The 18267-nt window shown below is 44.6% G+C and overlaps 1 protein-coding gene across 1 annotated transcript; it reads right to left on the minus strand.

Annotated features, from left to right (window-relative positions):
- Positions 1-13373: 13373 nt before the first annotated feature.
- LOC308104015 (eukaryotic peptide chain release factor GTP-binding subunit ERF3A-like) lies at positions 13374-15713 on the minus strand. Its single transcript, XM_080454265.1, has 4 exons — positions 15288-15713; positions 15042-15131; positions 14460-14628; positions 13374-14054 (listed from the first exon to the last, which is right to left on the minus strand). The coding sequence occupies exons 1-4, from the start codon at positions 15456-15458 to the stop codon at positions 14002-14004; spliced, it is 483 nt and encodes a 160-aa protein (XP_080310391.1). The 5' UTR covers positions 15459-15713; the 3' UTR covers positions 13374-14001.
- Between the last annotated feature and the right edge of the window lie 2554 nt (positions 15714-18267).

Below are 18267 nucleotides of genomic sequence, written 5' to 3' on the forward strand. Positions count from 1 at the left end.
TGAAAAAACAAGTCTTTTTTCCTTTTTCACTTTTGGATTTTATTTTGAAAATCAACTGACCGAAAGGTACACGGATTGATCTCATTGAGACAGACAGAGCATTTCCTCATTCCATTCTTACAATGGGAGATGCTAGAGCCGTCACTCTCACACTACTAGATCACACTGCTGTAGCCTAAAGGTCATTACACACCGACACCGGCGTTTATGCAAATATACGCACAATTCGACTGCGGTCCGAATAAATAAAAGCCGCTTTTTCGCTACGCAAAAAAAACATATTTGATGTGGAAACTTGCATTGACTTTATACGTTTTTAAAAAGAAAACGTAGGCTATTATTCGCATGAAAAAATCGCCCCCGGTGTGTAAGGACCTTTACTCCTGTCCTGTGTTTCATTCTGACTGAATGCTGTTGCTGCTGTGAACCTGAATCTCTACACAGGGATTACATGGTGATTGTCCTTTAAGACTGTCTGTGACTTTGCTCTGTGCTGGCTCATTATGTAGTGCACCTAGTTTCCAGGTCCCTGTGGTTTCACCTTGTAATGTTTTCGCCCTGTGTGGTGTACCTATGTTTACATTATTATTATTTCAGTAAAGATGTTGTTAAACTGTCCACCTTGGTTTCCTGAGTCTACTTTAATGTTGAGTTCTGCATATGGGTCCTAAGACACCCGGGTCCCTGACAGAATGAACCAGCCATTCTGGACCCGGCGGAACTCCCAGCCAGAGAGAGCCTCTGTTCGAGACAGTTTCCTTTCCCCACCTTGTGGCCTCGAGTTCTCCGTTCCTGCTCCTGGATGTGTCGCCTTCTCCGTGGCCAGCTACACGAGACGTCACTGTGGCCGTCTGATGGGTGTCGACAAGTGTCGACGCCAGGGGGCCCTGCCTGGTGGGCCGTTTTCTGGGTGCCCTGCTGCCCAGCTGATGTCGCAGTGCCGCCGCTGTTCCGGCGTCGCATCCCCTACGAGTGGGGTCTGAGTTCTCCCGGGGTCCAGCGACGACGAGACGTCGCCAGCCGACCAGGTCGTTTGTTTCCTTATTGGCTTTCTGGTCCGCCGCTGGAGGCGGGTTCCTGTTGGAGAGTCATCCCCGGTTGAGCTGCGCGTTCTGACGTTGTGGACTCGTCGCTGCCCAGTGCCTGCTTTCTCCCCGGAGGTCCTACTCCCTACTCCCGCGTGACGTTCTGGCCTTTGGGCCCGTCTGAGTGACCCGGGTGGCCAACCTGCGGGTCCTTTGCCAGAGGGGATTTCGCCCAGCGTCACTCCGAAGATTCGTATGCCACGGTTGTCAACTTGGGGTTGGCGTCCTATCAGCGCTGCCAAAGTCTTCGGGCCGGCCGGCGTGCCGCGCCTACGTCGTCCAGAGGTATTTGGCGAGCGGTGTTGGCGGTCCGGTCGGCACCTTCCCCGGCTGCTTGTGCCCTCTGCTCCACTTAGTGCCAGAGCCCTGGCAGCTAATCCCCCCGAGGACCTCCACCCCTGGGGTCTGTGGCCCTGTTCGGTACCCCCTGTCCCTGTCTTGGGACGTCTAGAATCCGTCCCTAAAAGGGGGGGTACTGTCACGTCCTGGGTCTGGCCCCAGCCCCTCCCTGCTCCTCTTGGTCTCTGATTGCCTAGAGTGGACTCAGCTGCGGGTGGCAGCTGTGCCTAGTTGGCTAACGAGCCTCAGAGACTATTTACTGTCTGTGACTTTGCTCTGTGCTGGTTCATTATGTAGTGTTCAGGTACCTAGTTTCCAGGTCCTTGTGGTTTCACCTTGTAATATTTTCGCCCTGTGAGGTGTACCTATGTTTACATTATTATTATTTCAGTAAAGATGTTGTTAAACTGTCCACCTTGGTTTCTATATCTGATTGGGACAGAATGCTCTACAAGCTGATGGTCCATTGTGGAACCTTGGGCCGTCAACCTTTACTTTATAGAGTGCAGTCAGAAGACAGGCCTTGATAGCCACAGCGTTGATATACTGAATGTAATAGATAAGAACTTCAGAATTCTCCAGGCGCTCAACCGAACGCTTGTTTGCATGCAGACTTAGATGTGGAGCGAATTGCCTTCGTGATATATCAGGTCGTATTGTTTTAATATCATTAATTTGCTGTTCTTTTATTCACATAGTATAGAGGGAATCTCCCTTGTTTGTCAATAAAGATGCCTTGCGCATGTGAACGGTCATTTCTGTGTATGTCGTCTATAAACTGGACTTTAGGGTTTATTGAACCAAGAGTGACAGGTCTGTCACGGCACATCAGCTGGTGACCCCGACCGTGACCCTGTCCAGTCCAGACGACCGCTGGATCCATAGGATTCAAATAACAATTCGCCCATACACTATGTGCTACAATTCCTTGGGGCCCCAGGAAGGGTACACGCGGTGCTATATGTGAATTGTATTATACCAAATTTAGGTCAATTATTAAAGACAATGTGTAAATATGATTGCATACATGTGAAGTCACCACTGAACAGCAGATTGAATGACCTTTGTGTTTAATACTTAGGCTCTGTACTTCCTATACCCCATGATGTCCTGTTAGCGTGGCTGGGTGGACCAAGTTGATCCTCCCAGCAACTGTCTCTGTATATGTTTATGAGACCACCGGAGACACCCCGACGTTTTTTTACACGGATGTTTAACTATCAGCTGTTACTATCAGTTATTTGTCTTTATTTATATATATATTCATGTCAAGGCCTCTAGAATAACCCACGATTCAACTTGGGTGTTCGAGCAATGCATGGCTATATATATAAATATATGGATTTATTTTTGTTGTACCTCGAAATACCACTTTTTCACGCTTTGGTTTTCGGTGCGGGTGAATTTATCTAATATTAGTTTTACACTAGGTGCTGGGGGTTTGTCTGTGTGCCTGCATAAATATATCCTTACAATTGTCATAATGGTCCTATAGTTTACTGAGACACTACACTGTTTCTCTGTATTCTGTGGTCCTATAGTTTACTGAGACACTACACTGTTTCTCTGTATTCTGTGGTCCTATAGTTTACTGAGACACTACACTGTTTCTCTGTGTTCTGTGGTCCTATAGGTTACTGATAGACCACACTGTCTCAGTGTACTTTATGATCCTATGGTTTACTGAGACACTACACTGTCTCTCTGTATTCTATGATCCAACAGTTTACTGAGACAATACAATAAGTGGCCTTTACTAGGATCTCTAAACCGCAAACCACGCCGGGTACATGGGAGAAGATAGCGTGTAGCCTAAGTTGTGTACGTTATGTGTCGTTATGTGTTATTATGTGAAAGCTGGGACTGCGGCTAAGAAAATACTACAGGTTATATTATGTGAAAGCTGGGACTGCGGCTAAGAAAATACTACAGGTTATATTATGTGAAAGCTGGGACTGCGGCTAAGAAAATACTACAGGTTATATTATGTGAAAGCTGGGACTGCGGCTAAGAAAATACTACAGGTTATATTATGTGAAAGCTGGGACTGCGGCTAAGAAAATACTACAGGTTATATTATGTGAAAGCTGGGACTGCGGCTAAGAAAATACTACAGGTTATATTATGTGAAAGCTGGGACTGCGGCTAAGAAAATACTACAGGTTATATTATGTGAAAGCTGAGACTGCGGCTAAGAAAATACTACAGGTTATATTATGTTTAAGCTGAGACTGCCACTAAGGGGCGACCCCAAAAACACTACAGGTTACATGCACGTTATGTTTAGCTCCAGCATCCGAGCGAGGTGACGTGAACGGCTGGCTCTGCAGCCTAGGGTTGCCCCCTAAAAAGTACTACAGTGTGTCATATGTGTCTTTATATGTATGTTATATGTACGTCATCCGAATGAATGAAGGCCTCTGTAAGTCCTGTCTGTTTGTTTGTTGTTGTTTTTTTAAGGAGCATCCACTAGTCTACACCTTAGTGGAGACTATTCTTCCTGAGGTCCAGGTTTGTGCTTAAGTACAGTCTTGAGGTATTGTTACTTTAAAAAAGCCCTTACAGCTATCTGTATTTTTACTTCCACTGCATACATCTCAGAGGCAGACAGTGTGCTTCTGCCCCTGCAAAACACCTTGAGAACGTTGGTAACTGTTTACTTTGAAGTGGTAGATAATTGCTGCAGAACCACTTCAGCCCTGCATACAGCTCAGCCATTTGGAAATTGCCGATCTACAAGCTCACAAGCTATTTCATCTCAAGCACTTCGTGCTTGTGGATCTGCTATTTTCAAAGGGAAACTTGTGCATGGGGACAGGCTGCCTATTAAACACTTCTCACGTTGGTGTCTCACTCCACTCCGATACCATTTTTTGTTTTTGGTACTTTGACCCAAGTACATGTCAGTGGATAGTGTAATCTGCTCCGTAAGCATTTTGTTTAGAGATTTTGTCCTGCTTAGGAATTTAAACAAGGAAGATAACCGCCTGCACGGGGTTCAGTGGTGGAAGCCAAGGTCACGAAGTATATTTACTCAAGTGCTCTACTTGAGTACATTTTGAGGGTCCCATGTTGTATCTCACTAGAGTGGTTCCAGTTTTCAATACTTTTACTTCTACTTAAGTGTACATTTCAGAAGCCGACATTGTACATTTACTCCAGTATGATTACTGGAAACCGTGGCTGTTTAGGCTAGCTCAATAGTGACTCATTGTGCTAGTAGAATCTGCTATTGTTGTTAGAGTTATGAACAGTCTGAAATACGCTATAACTATGATTCGTAATCCCAGAAATTGAGGACACAGATAATTAAGTGAGCCCTTAGATTAAAAGATTGGAGTATTTTGGAAGATGGAAAAAGAGGGAAAAAAGCGAGGAGAGAAATATGATGTTCAAATAAATTAGTTTCTTCAGAGAATTCTGCAGAAAAAAAAACAGAAAAAAACAATAGCTTCCATACAGTAAGTGAGTCACTCCCCTCAGAGGGAGAGAGAGAGAGAGAGAGAGAGAGCCTGGCGCAGCACTATAGAAAAAAAGGGGGGACCCTGTGAACTGATCAGATCTTATATGCAGAAATAATGTACTGTGACCAAACTAAGCGTTATCCGTAATAATTGTATCAATTTGTAGATCTGCTATCTTCGTTAAATTTTATGCACAGTCTGCAATATGTTGTATACCCATGATTTGTAAAATCCCAAAAACCAACAGTTTACTTTCTTAGAAGTGACCAGACCAGAAACAACATGCAAGTGCACTAAGGTGATGTTCTTCTAAGTGATTGTTGACTCTGAACTGAATATCAGTAAAAAAATATATATATATATAATAATAATAAAGAAAAAAGCCAATTTGACCGTGTGGAGAAGTAAGTAGAGTGTAAGTGTAAAATAAATAGGTTATATTTAAAATAAGTAATAATAATTATTATTATTATTATAATAATTTTAAGAATGTAACAGTGGACAGAAAGCCCAAACGCTTCTATGTATTGTTACATTAGTATATCTATATTTTTTTGTTATTACAACTATCTCAGACTTTAGAAATGGGTTGGTTTCACATTCGAGGACTGCAACACTGGTTGGCGGACGGTCATTTCTTTCTATGAACTGGAAACATGCAGTGGAAGGCCCTATAATTCTGTCTGATCGACATGCTGAGGCAGAGGGGCACCAACATTGCAAACTGCAGTGTTCACGAGACTCACTTCCGATGACACCTATGGCATCCAGAGAGCAAGCCTTGGGAAAGCTTGCGTGACTTTTGACAAACTTTTATCTGTTACAGACACTGGAACTACTATGCCATGGAGAAGGACACACTTTCTAAGCAAGAAGTGGGAATATCTGAAGCAAGGTTGACTTACTGCTAATCGTTGTTGTTGGGGCCTCGACATGTGTAAACAAATACATTTTCTATCGCTCTGGGTGGGACACAATAAAAAAATATATATATAAAAACTGAAGCAAGGTTGACTTACTGCTAATCGTTGTTGTTGGGGCCTCGACATGTGTAAACAAATACATTTTCTATCGCTCTGGGTGGGACACAATAAAAAAATATATATATATTCTTTTTTACAAATAACATACACTAGAGAGGAGACAAACATGATACTTATTAGAGATTAAGTGGAATTTAAAACAAATGTATTTCTGCTTTAACAAACAAACAATTAGTTGCACTAATATATTATAGAGTAAACCTGATTTTGACCCGCATAGATTAAAGTTTCAAAAGATCACATAATAATATTTCACCAGGGAGGTTAGGGGGTAGGCTCCCCAATCCCTTGCCAACAACAGGCGGCAGCGGGGTCGCAAGGCTCCCAGAGCACGTTAAAGACAATATATAGTGCTGGGGAGAGACTGAAGGGCCCCCGTGTTCTGTCAAGGATGAATGAACATCCTAGCTGTGGAACCGTCTAGTCGGTGTGCCGACTGCCGCTCTCTCCTAGGGTTGGCAGCACATGGTGCGTGGATGACAGTCCACACCTAACCGGACGGGAGCGCGTGACTCACCGGTTACAGGCAAGGCGGGTGAAAACGGTTAATATTCTGGTTCCCGTAGCCAAGCGGGGCCAGGACAAGACCGTCGGTTTCCTGCCTGGGGCGCCAACCACGCCTACGGGTAAGGGATCGCTATCGACTGGGTCACCCGCCGGTCGGATCGCAAAAAGCATTAATTCCATGGCGTGCTCCCCGACAGGAGGCGGGTGTGGTCGCTGCGTTCGGCTCAATGTACAGTCAGGCCATCACAAGCTGAAAGCGACCGCCGGAGTGCTACAGTTACTAAGCGAGTGATGCTCCTGTGATCGGTGGGCTTTGAAAAGAAGACGCCGGGAAGCAGGAGACTTGAACTCTCTATCCAGGGTGACCTGGGTGTAGACCTCAAGTGGAAAGGGGTCTAGCCTGGGACTGCGCCCCGGTGGGGAGGTTCGAAAGACTTAAGTGAGTAATATAATATTACATCTGATGTATAGTGACATCATAGACTAAAATAACTATAATAGCTTGAGGTTAGGGGGTAGGCTCCCCAATCCCTTGAGCTAAACAGGCGGCAGCGGGGTCGCAAGGCTCCCAGAGCACGTTAAAGACGTTATATAGTGCTGGGGAGAGACTGAAGGGCCCCCGTGTTCTGTCAAGGATGAATCAACATCCTAGCTGTGGAACCGTCTAGTCGGTGTGCCGACTGCCGCTCTCTCCTAGGGTTGGCAGCACATGGTGCGTGGATGACAGTCCACACCTAACCGGACGGGAGCGCGTGACTCACCGGTTACAGGCAAGGCGGGTGAAAACGGTTAATATTCTGGTTCCCGTAGCCAAGCGGGGCCAGGACAAGACCGTCGGTTTCCTGCCTGGGGCGCCAACCACGCCTACGGGTAAGGGATCGCTATCGACTGGGTCACCCGCCGGTCGGATCGCAAAAAGCATTAATTCCATGGCGTGCTCCCCGACAGGAGGCGGGTGTGGTCGCTGCGTTCGGCTCAATGTACAGTCAGGCCATCACAAGCTGAAAGCGACCGCCGGAGTGCTACAGTTACTAAGCGAGTGATGCTCCTGTGATCGGTGGGCTTTGAAAAGAAGACGCCGGGAAGCAGGAGACTTGAACTCTCTATCCAGGGTGACCTGGGTGTAGACCTCAAGTGGAAAGGGGTCTAGCCTGGGACTGCGCCCCGGTGGGGAGGTTCGAAAGACTTAAGTGAGTAATATAATATTACATCTGATGTATAGTGACATCATAGACTAAAATAACTATAATAGCTTGAGGTTAGGGGGTAGGCTCCCCAATCCCTTGAGCTAAACAGGCGGCAGCGGGGTCGCAAGGCTCCCAGAGCACGTTAAAGACGTTATATAGTGCTGGGGAGAGACTGAAGGGCCCCCGTGTTCTGTCAAGGATGAATCAACATCCTAGCTGTGGAACCGTCTAGTCGGTGTGCCGACTGCCGCTCTCTCCTAGGGTTGGCAGCACATGGTGCGTGGATGACAGTCCACACCTAACCGGACGGGAGCGCGTGACTCACCGGTTACAGGCAAGGCGGGTGAAAACGGTTAATATTCTGGTTCCCGTAGCCAAGCGGGGCCAGGACAAGACCGTCGGTTTCCTGCCTGGGGCGCCAACCACGCCTACGGGTAAGGGATCGCTATCGACTGGGTCACCCGCCGGTCGGATCGCAAAAAGCATTAATTCCATGGCGTGCTCCCTGACAGGAGGCGGGTGTGGTCGCTGCGTTCGGCTCAATGTACAGTCAGGCCATCACAAGCTGAAAGCGACCGCCGGAGTGCTACAGTTACTAAGCGAGTGATGCTCCTGTGATCGGTGGGCTTTGAAAAGAAGACGCCGGGAAGCAGGAGACTTGAACTCTCTATCCAGGGTGACCTGGGTGTAGACCTCAAGTGGAAAGGGGTCTAGCCTGGGACTGCGCCCCGGTGGGGAGGTTCGAAAGACTTAAGTGATGTGTTGTTGTGTATGTCAAAAAAGGTAAAGGAGGGTGGCACCCTGGCCTCTGCACATTCCTATGCTGTGTGCCCTGCCGGGTGTCAGGTCAAGGAGGGAAATAATATGATAGAGATCAAAGACTCACCATCAAACCCCCACCCAATTTTTTTTTAGATAAAGGAGGGACACTACACATTTAATTTGAGTAGTACCAATATCACTCTCAGCCAGACAGGAACATACCATTGTTTCATGGGGTACATCTATGCTGCCCAAGGCCACTGAACGACCCCAGAATACATATTAATTTTGATTTTGATTTTGATAGTAATGTTGGGGGACATAATCTGATCGTAGCGATCTCCCTGGCAGCTTTAGGCACATTAAATATAGGCTGTCTTGCCCTTCGCAAATGGCAAGTGATAAGAGAGCAGTGACAGAGTGATCCCAATACACACCACAGAAACATTATATTGCCACCTGGGCCCCCATGCTGAACTTGACGAAGAACACCCCTGCACGATATCTACGCCCCGACTTTCGACCTCAAGGAGGGTACGGATCTGACTGGCGCTTGGGGGTTGGGGCCCCTGTGTATAATACGGGGGGCTCCGGTCTCAGGCCCCAGGAGGGTACGGACCCGGGGGGCTCGGGAGTGGGACCTCCGCCTCTTAGCTCATTCAGTGCCAAGTACATTCGTTAATGGCACTGGATGGGTTGGGGGGGGGGGCCTAGTCTTGGGCTCTGTCGGAACCTCCTCCTCCGGGCTCGGAAAAGTGACCACCTCAACCAGAGGAATTGGAGAAGAAACCAAAAATGCACACAGAGAACAAGTGAAATGATTTTTTTTAGGAATTGGAGAAGAAACCAAAAATGCACACAGAGAACAAGTGAAATGATTTTTTTTTTTTTTTAAATATATATATATTACACATGTTAGAAGAGTTGCTTGTAAAGGAAAACTCAGTGGGAATGCCCCACTGAGGGACCCTAAGTTTAGCAATGCAATATGGAATCAAATGATGTAATTGTCCCCAATAAGAGCTCATGTCCAGATGGTAGGTTTGGGACTGCCCCAGCCTAGTTCAGAGTTTCCCCTTCAAAGAAAAGGGTTTTCCTCGGCTCACATGACTCAAAAAGAGAAAAATGGGACCTGATTTTTTAAACATGAAATATGTTATGCTAATAGTTAATTTCTATAAAGTACTGTCTAGATTTTAATCTTGTGTTGTTGTGGGTACTAAATTCGTACCCAAGGAGGGCTTGATGGTCCATTGTGGAACCTTGGGCCGTCAACCTTTACTTTATAGAGTGCAGTCAGAAGACAGGCCTTGATAGCCACAGCGTTGATATACTGAATGTAATAGATAAGAACTTCAGAATTCTCCAGGCGCTCAACCGAACGCTTGTTTGCATGCAGACTTAGATGTGGAGCGAATTGCCTTCGTGATATATCAGGTCGTATTGTTTTAATATCATTAATTTGCTGTTCTTTTATTCACATAGTATAGAGGGAATCTCCCTTGTTTGTCAATAAAGATGCCTTGCGCATGTGAACGGTCATTTCTGTGTATGTCGTCTATAAACTGGACTTTAGGGTTTATTGAACCAAGAGTGACAGGTCTGTCACGGCACATCAAAGCTACTAAAAAAAAAATGCGCTGGCTGCACAACCTGATCGCCTTCTCTTTCAAACTGCTTCAGTCTTTTTCGGACAGTTAAATTACTAAATAGCTGGATGCATTCAGGAACAGCATTTCTCAGTGCATCATTCCTCAAAAGAGGCAATAGTTGTCTATATGTGAATTGTTACATTTTCTGTAAAGGAACAAACATGAAGCCATGAAACATTTTCAGTATTTCACCATTAAATTACTCAAAAATATACCCAGAATGAGCCCACAAAGGTCCCCAATTCCTGACAGATTCTGGCAAATGAAGACATTAATGTACATTAAATGACACATGGGTCTTTCCATACAGGGTTTCAAATTGTTTAACAAAATGTACAACAAGTTTTTCAAATTTGTTTACGTCCTCTGTTGTAATAATGTCTTTGCAAAGTAAGAACATAAATGTGACAAGGACTAACCAGTGCTGGTAAAATACCTGTGGCAGAATTCCTTTTAGAACAAATATACAATAAAACAGTAACCAGTTCTGCCATTCAGAAGCCTTCCAAAACTTCCTTTGCTGAAGAGATTGGGGCACTCTTGTGATATTGCAAGGCGTTAAAGCTCAGTGAAGACTCAAATGAGGAAGAATCAGAATCAGAATCAGAATCAGTTTTATTGTCACATCACAGGTTTACAAGGTAAAAAAGTGGGTTAAATTCGTTTTTGTACATCGTTCCCATCGCAACGTTAGTTTCCATAGAAAGAAGAGGGGGGGGGGGAGAAGAAGAGGGGGTGGGGGGCAAGTTGGAAGGAGATCAAAACAAGAGAGCAACAGAAGGCCAGACAAGTTATCTACATATTTACAAAGTACCTGAGATAATAAAAAACTAAGGTGCCTGAGCATAGCAGCAATGTATGTATACTGTGCATGTTATACTTATACTGTGCATGATATACATATGGACGTTAAGGTGCTTGGAGGAAAAAAAAGAGCACAATAAAAAAACAAAAAAGTCAGTGCGTTATACATGGGATTAAGGTGCAAAAGGTCAGTGCGTGTCCACCTAGGGTGGACTGACCCTAGTATAATCCGCAAGTAGCTCCATGAGGGAGTGCAACAAAAAGTCATTTGTACCTGGTGTAGTCCACAGGTGTGTCCGAGGGGGAGCTAAGTCCAAGTCATTGTCCCTGGTATAATCCACAGGTGTGTTCAGGAAGAGCCAGAAAAGTCTACACCGCCTGTTGTCAGGCTGCTGAACAAGGCCTATGCCTCATTCAGGCTTATGCCCCATTCAGCATTCTCACAGCAGCCGGATTAAAACTGCACCAGTACCTGGTGGTGGAACTCTTGATACTGCGGTAGAGCCCCTTGCCCGGTCGTGGTCGTTGTAGGGGTTTGAACAGTCTGTGACTTGGGTGGTGCTTGTCCTTGATGATGCGCTTGGCTTTGACCACGCACCGCTTTTTGTACAGTTCCTGGAGCGATGGGGACATAGTGGAGGTTTACCTTCTCTTCTGCAATGATATCCTCTCTCTCTTTGAGGAAGTTGTAAAGAAGCTGGAGAGTAATGCAACCACCTGTGTTGAGTTATATTCCATCATGGATAACTTCAAGCAAAAACTCACACAGAGATGAGATGACCAGTTCTACGCCTACTTAATTAAATTGAAGCTGCAGCGCCTCCTTCCACAGGATGCAAACATGGCAAGGGCAGATTTCACTGCATTTCTTAACACAGCAATCTCATATGTTGAGAAATGGTTCAACTTTTCAGAAGACAACTGGCTGTTCTCACTGCAGGGCGAGACGTGTATAGTCGTCACACCTCTCTCTGCACCATGGCACCTTGACCTTTAATGACATTGAGAAGGTGGCTAGTAAGCTCAACCTCATCCATAAAGTCAAGATGGATGAACTTTATGATGAATCACAGCCAATACCATTCTGAAGAGGCTCAGAGAAGATGCTGAGGATGAATGGAAGTCCAAAGGTGTGGCCGCCAGGTGGAGGGATGTTTTTCAAGTAGCTGACCTGCCTAACATGCTGTCTATCATCAGCCACATCTTGAGCATCCCAGCATCCACTGGATATGTGGAAAGGATTTTTTCCAGAATGACCAACAAGTGGAGTGACAGCAGGAACAGGTGCTCAGTGGAGCTCATGAGGAGTGAGCTCCTGATCACTCTCAACTTTGAGCAGTCCTGTTCAGAGTTTCACAGCCCTGCTTTGAACGACAAAGAGCTACTCAGTGCTGCAACGAGTAACAAGAAGTACACTTGGAAAAAGAAGTGAGGAAGAGAGGGAAAGCTGTTGACAGTGTAACCCTGGTCTACACCAAAGAGGACATAAACACTTTCTGATGAACCCATGACTTTTTGGCTAAGAGGGTTGAAGGAAGGAGGAATCTTTTAATTTCGGACACACAAGTGTTTCATTTTATTATTGTCCTCTTTCAGTAAAAGTGTCCCCAGGCTTTGTTTGTGCAGCACTTTATATGCATATAATACAGTATTATGCTCAAGTTCAGCCTATTTATTTAAACATTTATAACAATGTTCATTGCTAATAAAGCACTTTAAACTTTAAGTATGACTAAATGCTTTCTTGACTATATATATATAGTAACTGTTCCAAAATGCAAAGATTTCTATGTATTTTAGGGGTTTGGGGGGCTGGCTCCCCAAAAGAAATGTTGCCGTGCGGGCAAAATGAGGTGTCCCTTATTTCTATTTCTGAAAGGTGGCAACCCTACCTCTGTTACAAGTTAAAGTCCTGTATTCAACATTTACTTGAGTAAAAGTACAAAAGTATAGACATCAAAATATAAGTACTCATTATGTGTCCCGTTTCACAAGTTTTCAAAATGTATGAAAATCTTTTGAAAGTAGATCTACAAGCTCACCATGCGTCGCGATCGGCTGTTTTCAAATAAGTGGTTAATGCATGTTTTGAAATAATAATCAAAATGTACAAAGTAACTAGTAACTAAAGTTTTCAAATAATTGTAGTGGAGTAAAAGTACAATATTTGCCTTAGAGGTGTATTGGAGTATAAGTAAAAGTATTGGAAATTGGAAATACTCCACAACCATCCATCTATTTATCTATCTATATCATTAATATATTAAATTAAACACTCCTGTATACCTTAAGAAATCTAACAGTACTCTAACCTGTGCTCTGTCACCTATGCTCAGTGTATTAGTGTACATTCCTGCATCCCTAATTCCCTCAAAACTTTGTACCACCTCAAACAGTTCAACCTTCAAAACCTTATTAGTAGAATAATTGATTGCCATTGACAAGGAAGTCCCAAGTTCAATCAATTGTCCAATCAATCATCCTACTAATAAAGTTGGAAACATTAGAAGAAAACACACTTTGCTTTTCGGTAAGATAGCTTATTTCATCTTTAATAATGTAACAGATGTGTCTGTGTGTTGGTGTTCCCACTTTCTTTTGTAACAGGGGATGTGATCTGAAATCAAATAAACCACTGAAATCGCATTGAACATAGACCAAATGAAAAAAAATGGTACAACAATCCTTAAATCCAAAAACAAAACAAAACATCCATTTAATTCTCGATATATGGATTTGTTGTTGTTTTTCTTTTAGCAAATGATAATCACAGGCTAAGTCTGATCTTTATAACAACATGACATGAGAGCAGTGTCGTTACATTTCCCAATGCATTTCAATGCATCCATGTCCATTCCAAAAAAATGGCGCTGCGAGGCAACAGTGACATCAGCCAGGTTGGGAGGGGGGGTATAATATAGCTACATTAGTGGCATAGCTAAGCTCTCAATATGAGAAAGCTGATTCACTGGATTTTGTCTCTTCATGTAGTTGATCACAAAAACTGATTCAGTCTTTTAACTTCAACATTACACTCATTCATTCATTCTCCATCTGTGTTTTTCATTAGCATAGTGGCCGTTTCACGTAGGTTCTAGCAACATGCCTCCCTCTTAATAACCAGTGGAAGATCTCCATGCATACTACTGCTAGTGCATTTAGTCCTTCTCTGGCACCAGCTTCAGCACTTTGCCAATAGCGATGGTTTTGCCTGGAAGGGATGAGAAGGAGGAAATTAATATAGAACTGTGATTAGAATTTGACATATAAGAAAACTAAAAAAGTAGATAGATACATGCCGATACAAACCTATAGAGTCAAACACTTTCACTCATTCATTCATACAACTCGTAATGTGACGAGGAGCGTTCCCTGACGTCCTTAAACAACGCACGTAACGTGATTGGGAGGAGTGAAAAGACTTACTCTAACACATTTTCTATGGCGTGATCTAAAATGGGGTGTATATTGCTCTTTAAACATGCACACTCCCTCTCCCATACACTCTACCCCAATGCACACATTCACACACACACACACACACACTCACTCACACACACACACACACACACACACACACACACACACACACACACACACACACACACACTCTAACCTTCGTCTCTGAGTGTGAAGCATCCCATCTGAGGGAAGTCTTTGAAGGTCTCCATACAGATGGTTCCTGCTGCTTGCAGCCTGGCGATACACACCTGGTCCTGCTTCACAAACCTGGGCCGTGTCTTACTCTTCTCCCCCGTCTTCTTATCCACGAGACAGATTAAGGCCTGGGAGTGGGTTGTGAGTGGGGAATGGAAGAGAGTTGAAGACGAGTGCAAAGTATTTTGTAGCAGGGATGCAACAATATGGAATTATTTTTGCCAATGATGACCTGACATAACTGTGCTTTTCTAACGGACGGGCGGAGGCAAAAAAACATAACCTTTGGCCGTCCGGCCTGGTGGAGATAATGATCTACTTATTGTGGCCAACAACAATATGATAACCGTATATTTGACTTTATTCAATGCATTTTAAGCAATATAATCCACAGTTTACGTGTAAGGAGGGTAAGAGAATAAGAGATTGGTTGTTTATTTTCCATAGCCATAACATAACCAAATCATACAGTACATGACATAACATTTAGAAAGTTGCAGTTAACACAAGAAAAATATTAGCAAAAGCTCAAATTACTTACCATGATTTGTATTTCTTCAATGCAAGTGTGAATGTGGAGGACTGCATGGTAACCGGGGCATATGATCGATTTGTGTTCAATGATGACAATCTGAAATAAAAGGAGAATGTTAATGAATGAAGTGAATATGAACAGTGCAGGTCATGCAACATACAGTACAATGGTGTCTGATCATGTGATCATGAGATCAGCCTTTCATTCCATCAAAACATTACAGCCGTTTTATATTCCTTTAAAATGGTGCACCTGTGCGTCAAAGGTGCGTCCAGTGTGACAGAGGTCCTCAGCGTTACAGAGGAGGAAGCCGGGCAGGATCTCCTCCTCCTCGATGCCCTTCAGCCTCAGCTTCAGGTTCTCCCCGGGAGTAGCGTCGTCGGTCTCCACGTCGTCACTCAGGATGCTCAGCACCTCCACCATGTGCTAGAAGACACACATAATGATGAGAAGAGAGACAACAGCAGCTTCTATCTGTAGATGTCCTCTCGATCAATATCAAACAGCCAAGGGTGTGAAAGACAATGACTGAATTGATGTCAAACAAGCATGTTAATCCCTGATGTGACCTTGTTTGTGATTGCACATTTTGGGCAGACAGAGTGGCTTATAATAGTGACATGGTCACTCACAGCCAAATACACAGCTGAGTGTTTTAAAAAGGTATTTCTGCCGTTACCACAAAAAGGTTCATTACCTCCACCAACGTGGTCATGTTAATGTCAATCCTATTAACATCACAAGCATTTATGAACGAATTTGCACAAAACTTTGTGGAAAGTTTAGTCCGGGGCCAAGGAAGAACCAATTGGACGAAAGGGAGTGAGACACTGGGTGTGGTCTGTGACAAAAAATTACATAATTTCTGAACAGATTAACACCACCACAATAGTTAGAAAAAAGGTTTATTATGGGCTCAGGAAAAATGGATTAACTCTTACTGGACACATGCTGCACATTGTTATAGGCATTTTGTTACCTGCCAGCCCCTGTACTAGGTCCAGGGTCTCTATGTGCACATTTACCAGGAAGTTGCCAGTATTGTTGTCAACAGAAAGCCTTGAATTAACTAGTTGCTGTGAGTATTAATAAAACTCATGAAAGAAAAGTCTTAAGTCTTATTGAACACAACATAAAACACCTGCCAGTTTCCTGTCCAAAACTATGGAGGACATAACGGGAGCATGCTTACCTTTTACTTCTAATAGGTTCAATTATTAATATCCATTAGCATTAGAACGGTTGCAATGATGTAGCATTAACTGCATTAGTGCCATTTCTCTCTTAAATGGCACTGAGACTAGGCCAGTGCTTTACTCAGGAAATGATGCAAGCATGCACCTTATGCAATGCCCGTTTTACTCATTGTATCCCTTGTATCTGTCTGTCCCTTTATGCCCATATATGGAGATCTCTATATCTGTCTGTCTGTCTGTCTGCCTGTGTCCCTTTATGCCCACATATGGAGATACACAGATGACACACTCGCTCATGCAGAGTTTGTGTGCATTCATAGAAGGATAAGAAAGTCCATGGACAAACTGCAGGGATGCCTGTGCAAAATCGGCATTGTTAGGCATCCATGACAACGGTGTGTGTTGTGTATGACGACAGACCAGAGCAGCATGCCGTTAATAAAATTAAATCAAGATATCTTTAAGCTGCAGTTTGTCTGAGATAGAGACCAGAACAGAAAGAGGATTGAGAGATACACTGAAGAGAGAGAAAAGACATCCGACGGGTTCAATACTTAACGTGAATGCCTATTTCAAATTTCAAAGGAGGGGGGCAGGGCGGAGACCAGGTCGCCAAGGGGGCCCTAGCCAGGCTTGCGTGCCTGTCCGACGGGCCTCCCTCTTCGGATCCCGATGGCCAGCATGAACCCCTTTTTCCTGGTCCTGGCCGTGGGGTAATTTCCCCCTCCCCTGCCGGCAGGGGAGGGGAAATGACCCCACGGCCACCAACACAGGGCGCCGCGCTCAGCCGACCCATGCCGTCCCGCGACAGGCGCCTCGCGCTGGGCATCGTCCGGCCCACCGCCGGCGCGGTTGTTCACATATCCGGTCTGGGAAAAGTTGCCGATGGTTCCGGGAGAGAATTTCAAAGGAGGGGGGCAGGGCAGAGCCCAGAAGCTCCTGGGCTCCAAGTCGGACCTCCAGGACTCCAGGGCTCGCCCGGCTCGCATGCTTGTCCGACGGGCCGCCCTCTTGGGATCCCGATGGCCCGCATGAACAGGCTCCCAGCTTATTCAATGACAAGTGACACATCAGAGTCCACTATATCTGCTAGAAGAAATAAATATCCATATATGTACACACCCTGTACGCTAGACGTAATGAAGGCCATGGGCATCCTCCTGTACTTCGTGTTCGTGATGTGTCACTTCGGCCTTACAAGGGCAAGTCCAGCACAGATAAATGACATCGAGTGTCCAAATCTAAAATATGATCTCCTGGCTCGAAATCTCTATATGAGATATGGTACTATAAAGCCCCCTTATATATACGGGGCTTTCATGCACCTTGATTGCACTAGAAGAGATTTAGTGTTGTTCGGCGCAGACTTTATCACCTGTAAAATTAATGGTGAGTGGTCAGACTGGTCACCTTCGCTCCCAGAATGCAGACGCCCTGTCCCCTGTCTAAGACCAACAGGGCCAAATATGGTTCTGAATGATGACATCGGAAACCCAGTGTTTGCAGATGGCTCTTCAGTTACGCTTTTCTGTGATATTGGGTTTGTATCCAAGGGAGGAAATGGGACTATCACTTGCACAGCCGGCACGTGGAGTTCCGTCACACACATGTGCGATAGGACAGATTGTGGTAATCTTGGTTACATACAAAATGGAACAATACATTATCCGTCTGGAACTCAGTTTGGTGACAAAGCTGTGGTGACTTGCAATGTTGGCTACAACTTGATTGGCCCCACAGAAATATCTTGTGGCGCTGATGGGTGGCTAAACAGACCGCATGACTTGTTGCTGTTCTCATCGCCGGGTTTGCCTATATGTACAGCAAGCAAGTACAGGCCAAAAGACGATCCTACTACTTTAAATGAGTAATTCACCCAAAAAATTACTTATTTTCTATCAATTTAACACCCCATGAATTGAATTTGATTGATTGATTGATTGAAATTTTTATTAGGCAAAAGAATGTAAAACAACACGGTTACATTTATAATGCTTTTGACTAAAAGGTCCGGCCAAAACAGTCCTTGCGGACTT

Source organism: Gymnoscopelus braueri (assembly GCF_963280865.1).
Source record: "Gymnoscopelus braueri genome assembly, chromosome: 17".
In the NCBI taxonomy this organism is placed as follows: domain Eukaryota; kingdom Metazoa; phylum Chordata; class Actinopteri; order Myctophiformes; family Myctophidae; genus Gymnoscopelus; species Gymnoscopelus braueri.

Coding starts and splice junctions, on each gene's coding strand:
- LOC308104015 (XM_080454265.1), bottom strand. CDS start 15,458: ATGGTGGAGGTGCTGAGCATCCTGAGTGACGACGTGGAGACCGACGAC. Junction 15,132..15,287: donor GACGCACCTTTGACGCACAG/GTGCACCATTTT, acceptor CTTTTATTTCAG/ATTGTCATCATTGAACACAA. Junction 14,629..15,041: donor TTGAAGAAATACAAATCATG/GTAAGTAATTTG, acceptor ACCCACTCCCAG/GCCTTAATCTGTCTCGTGGA.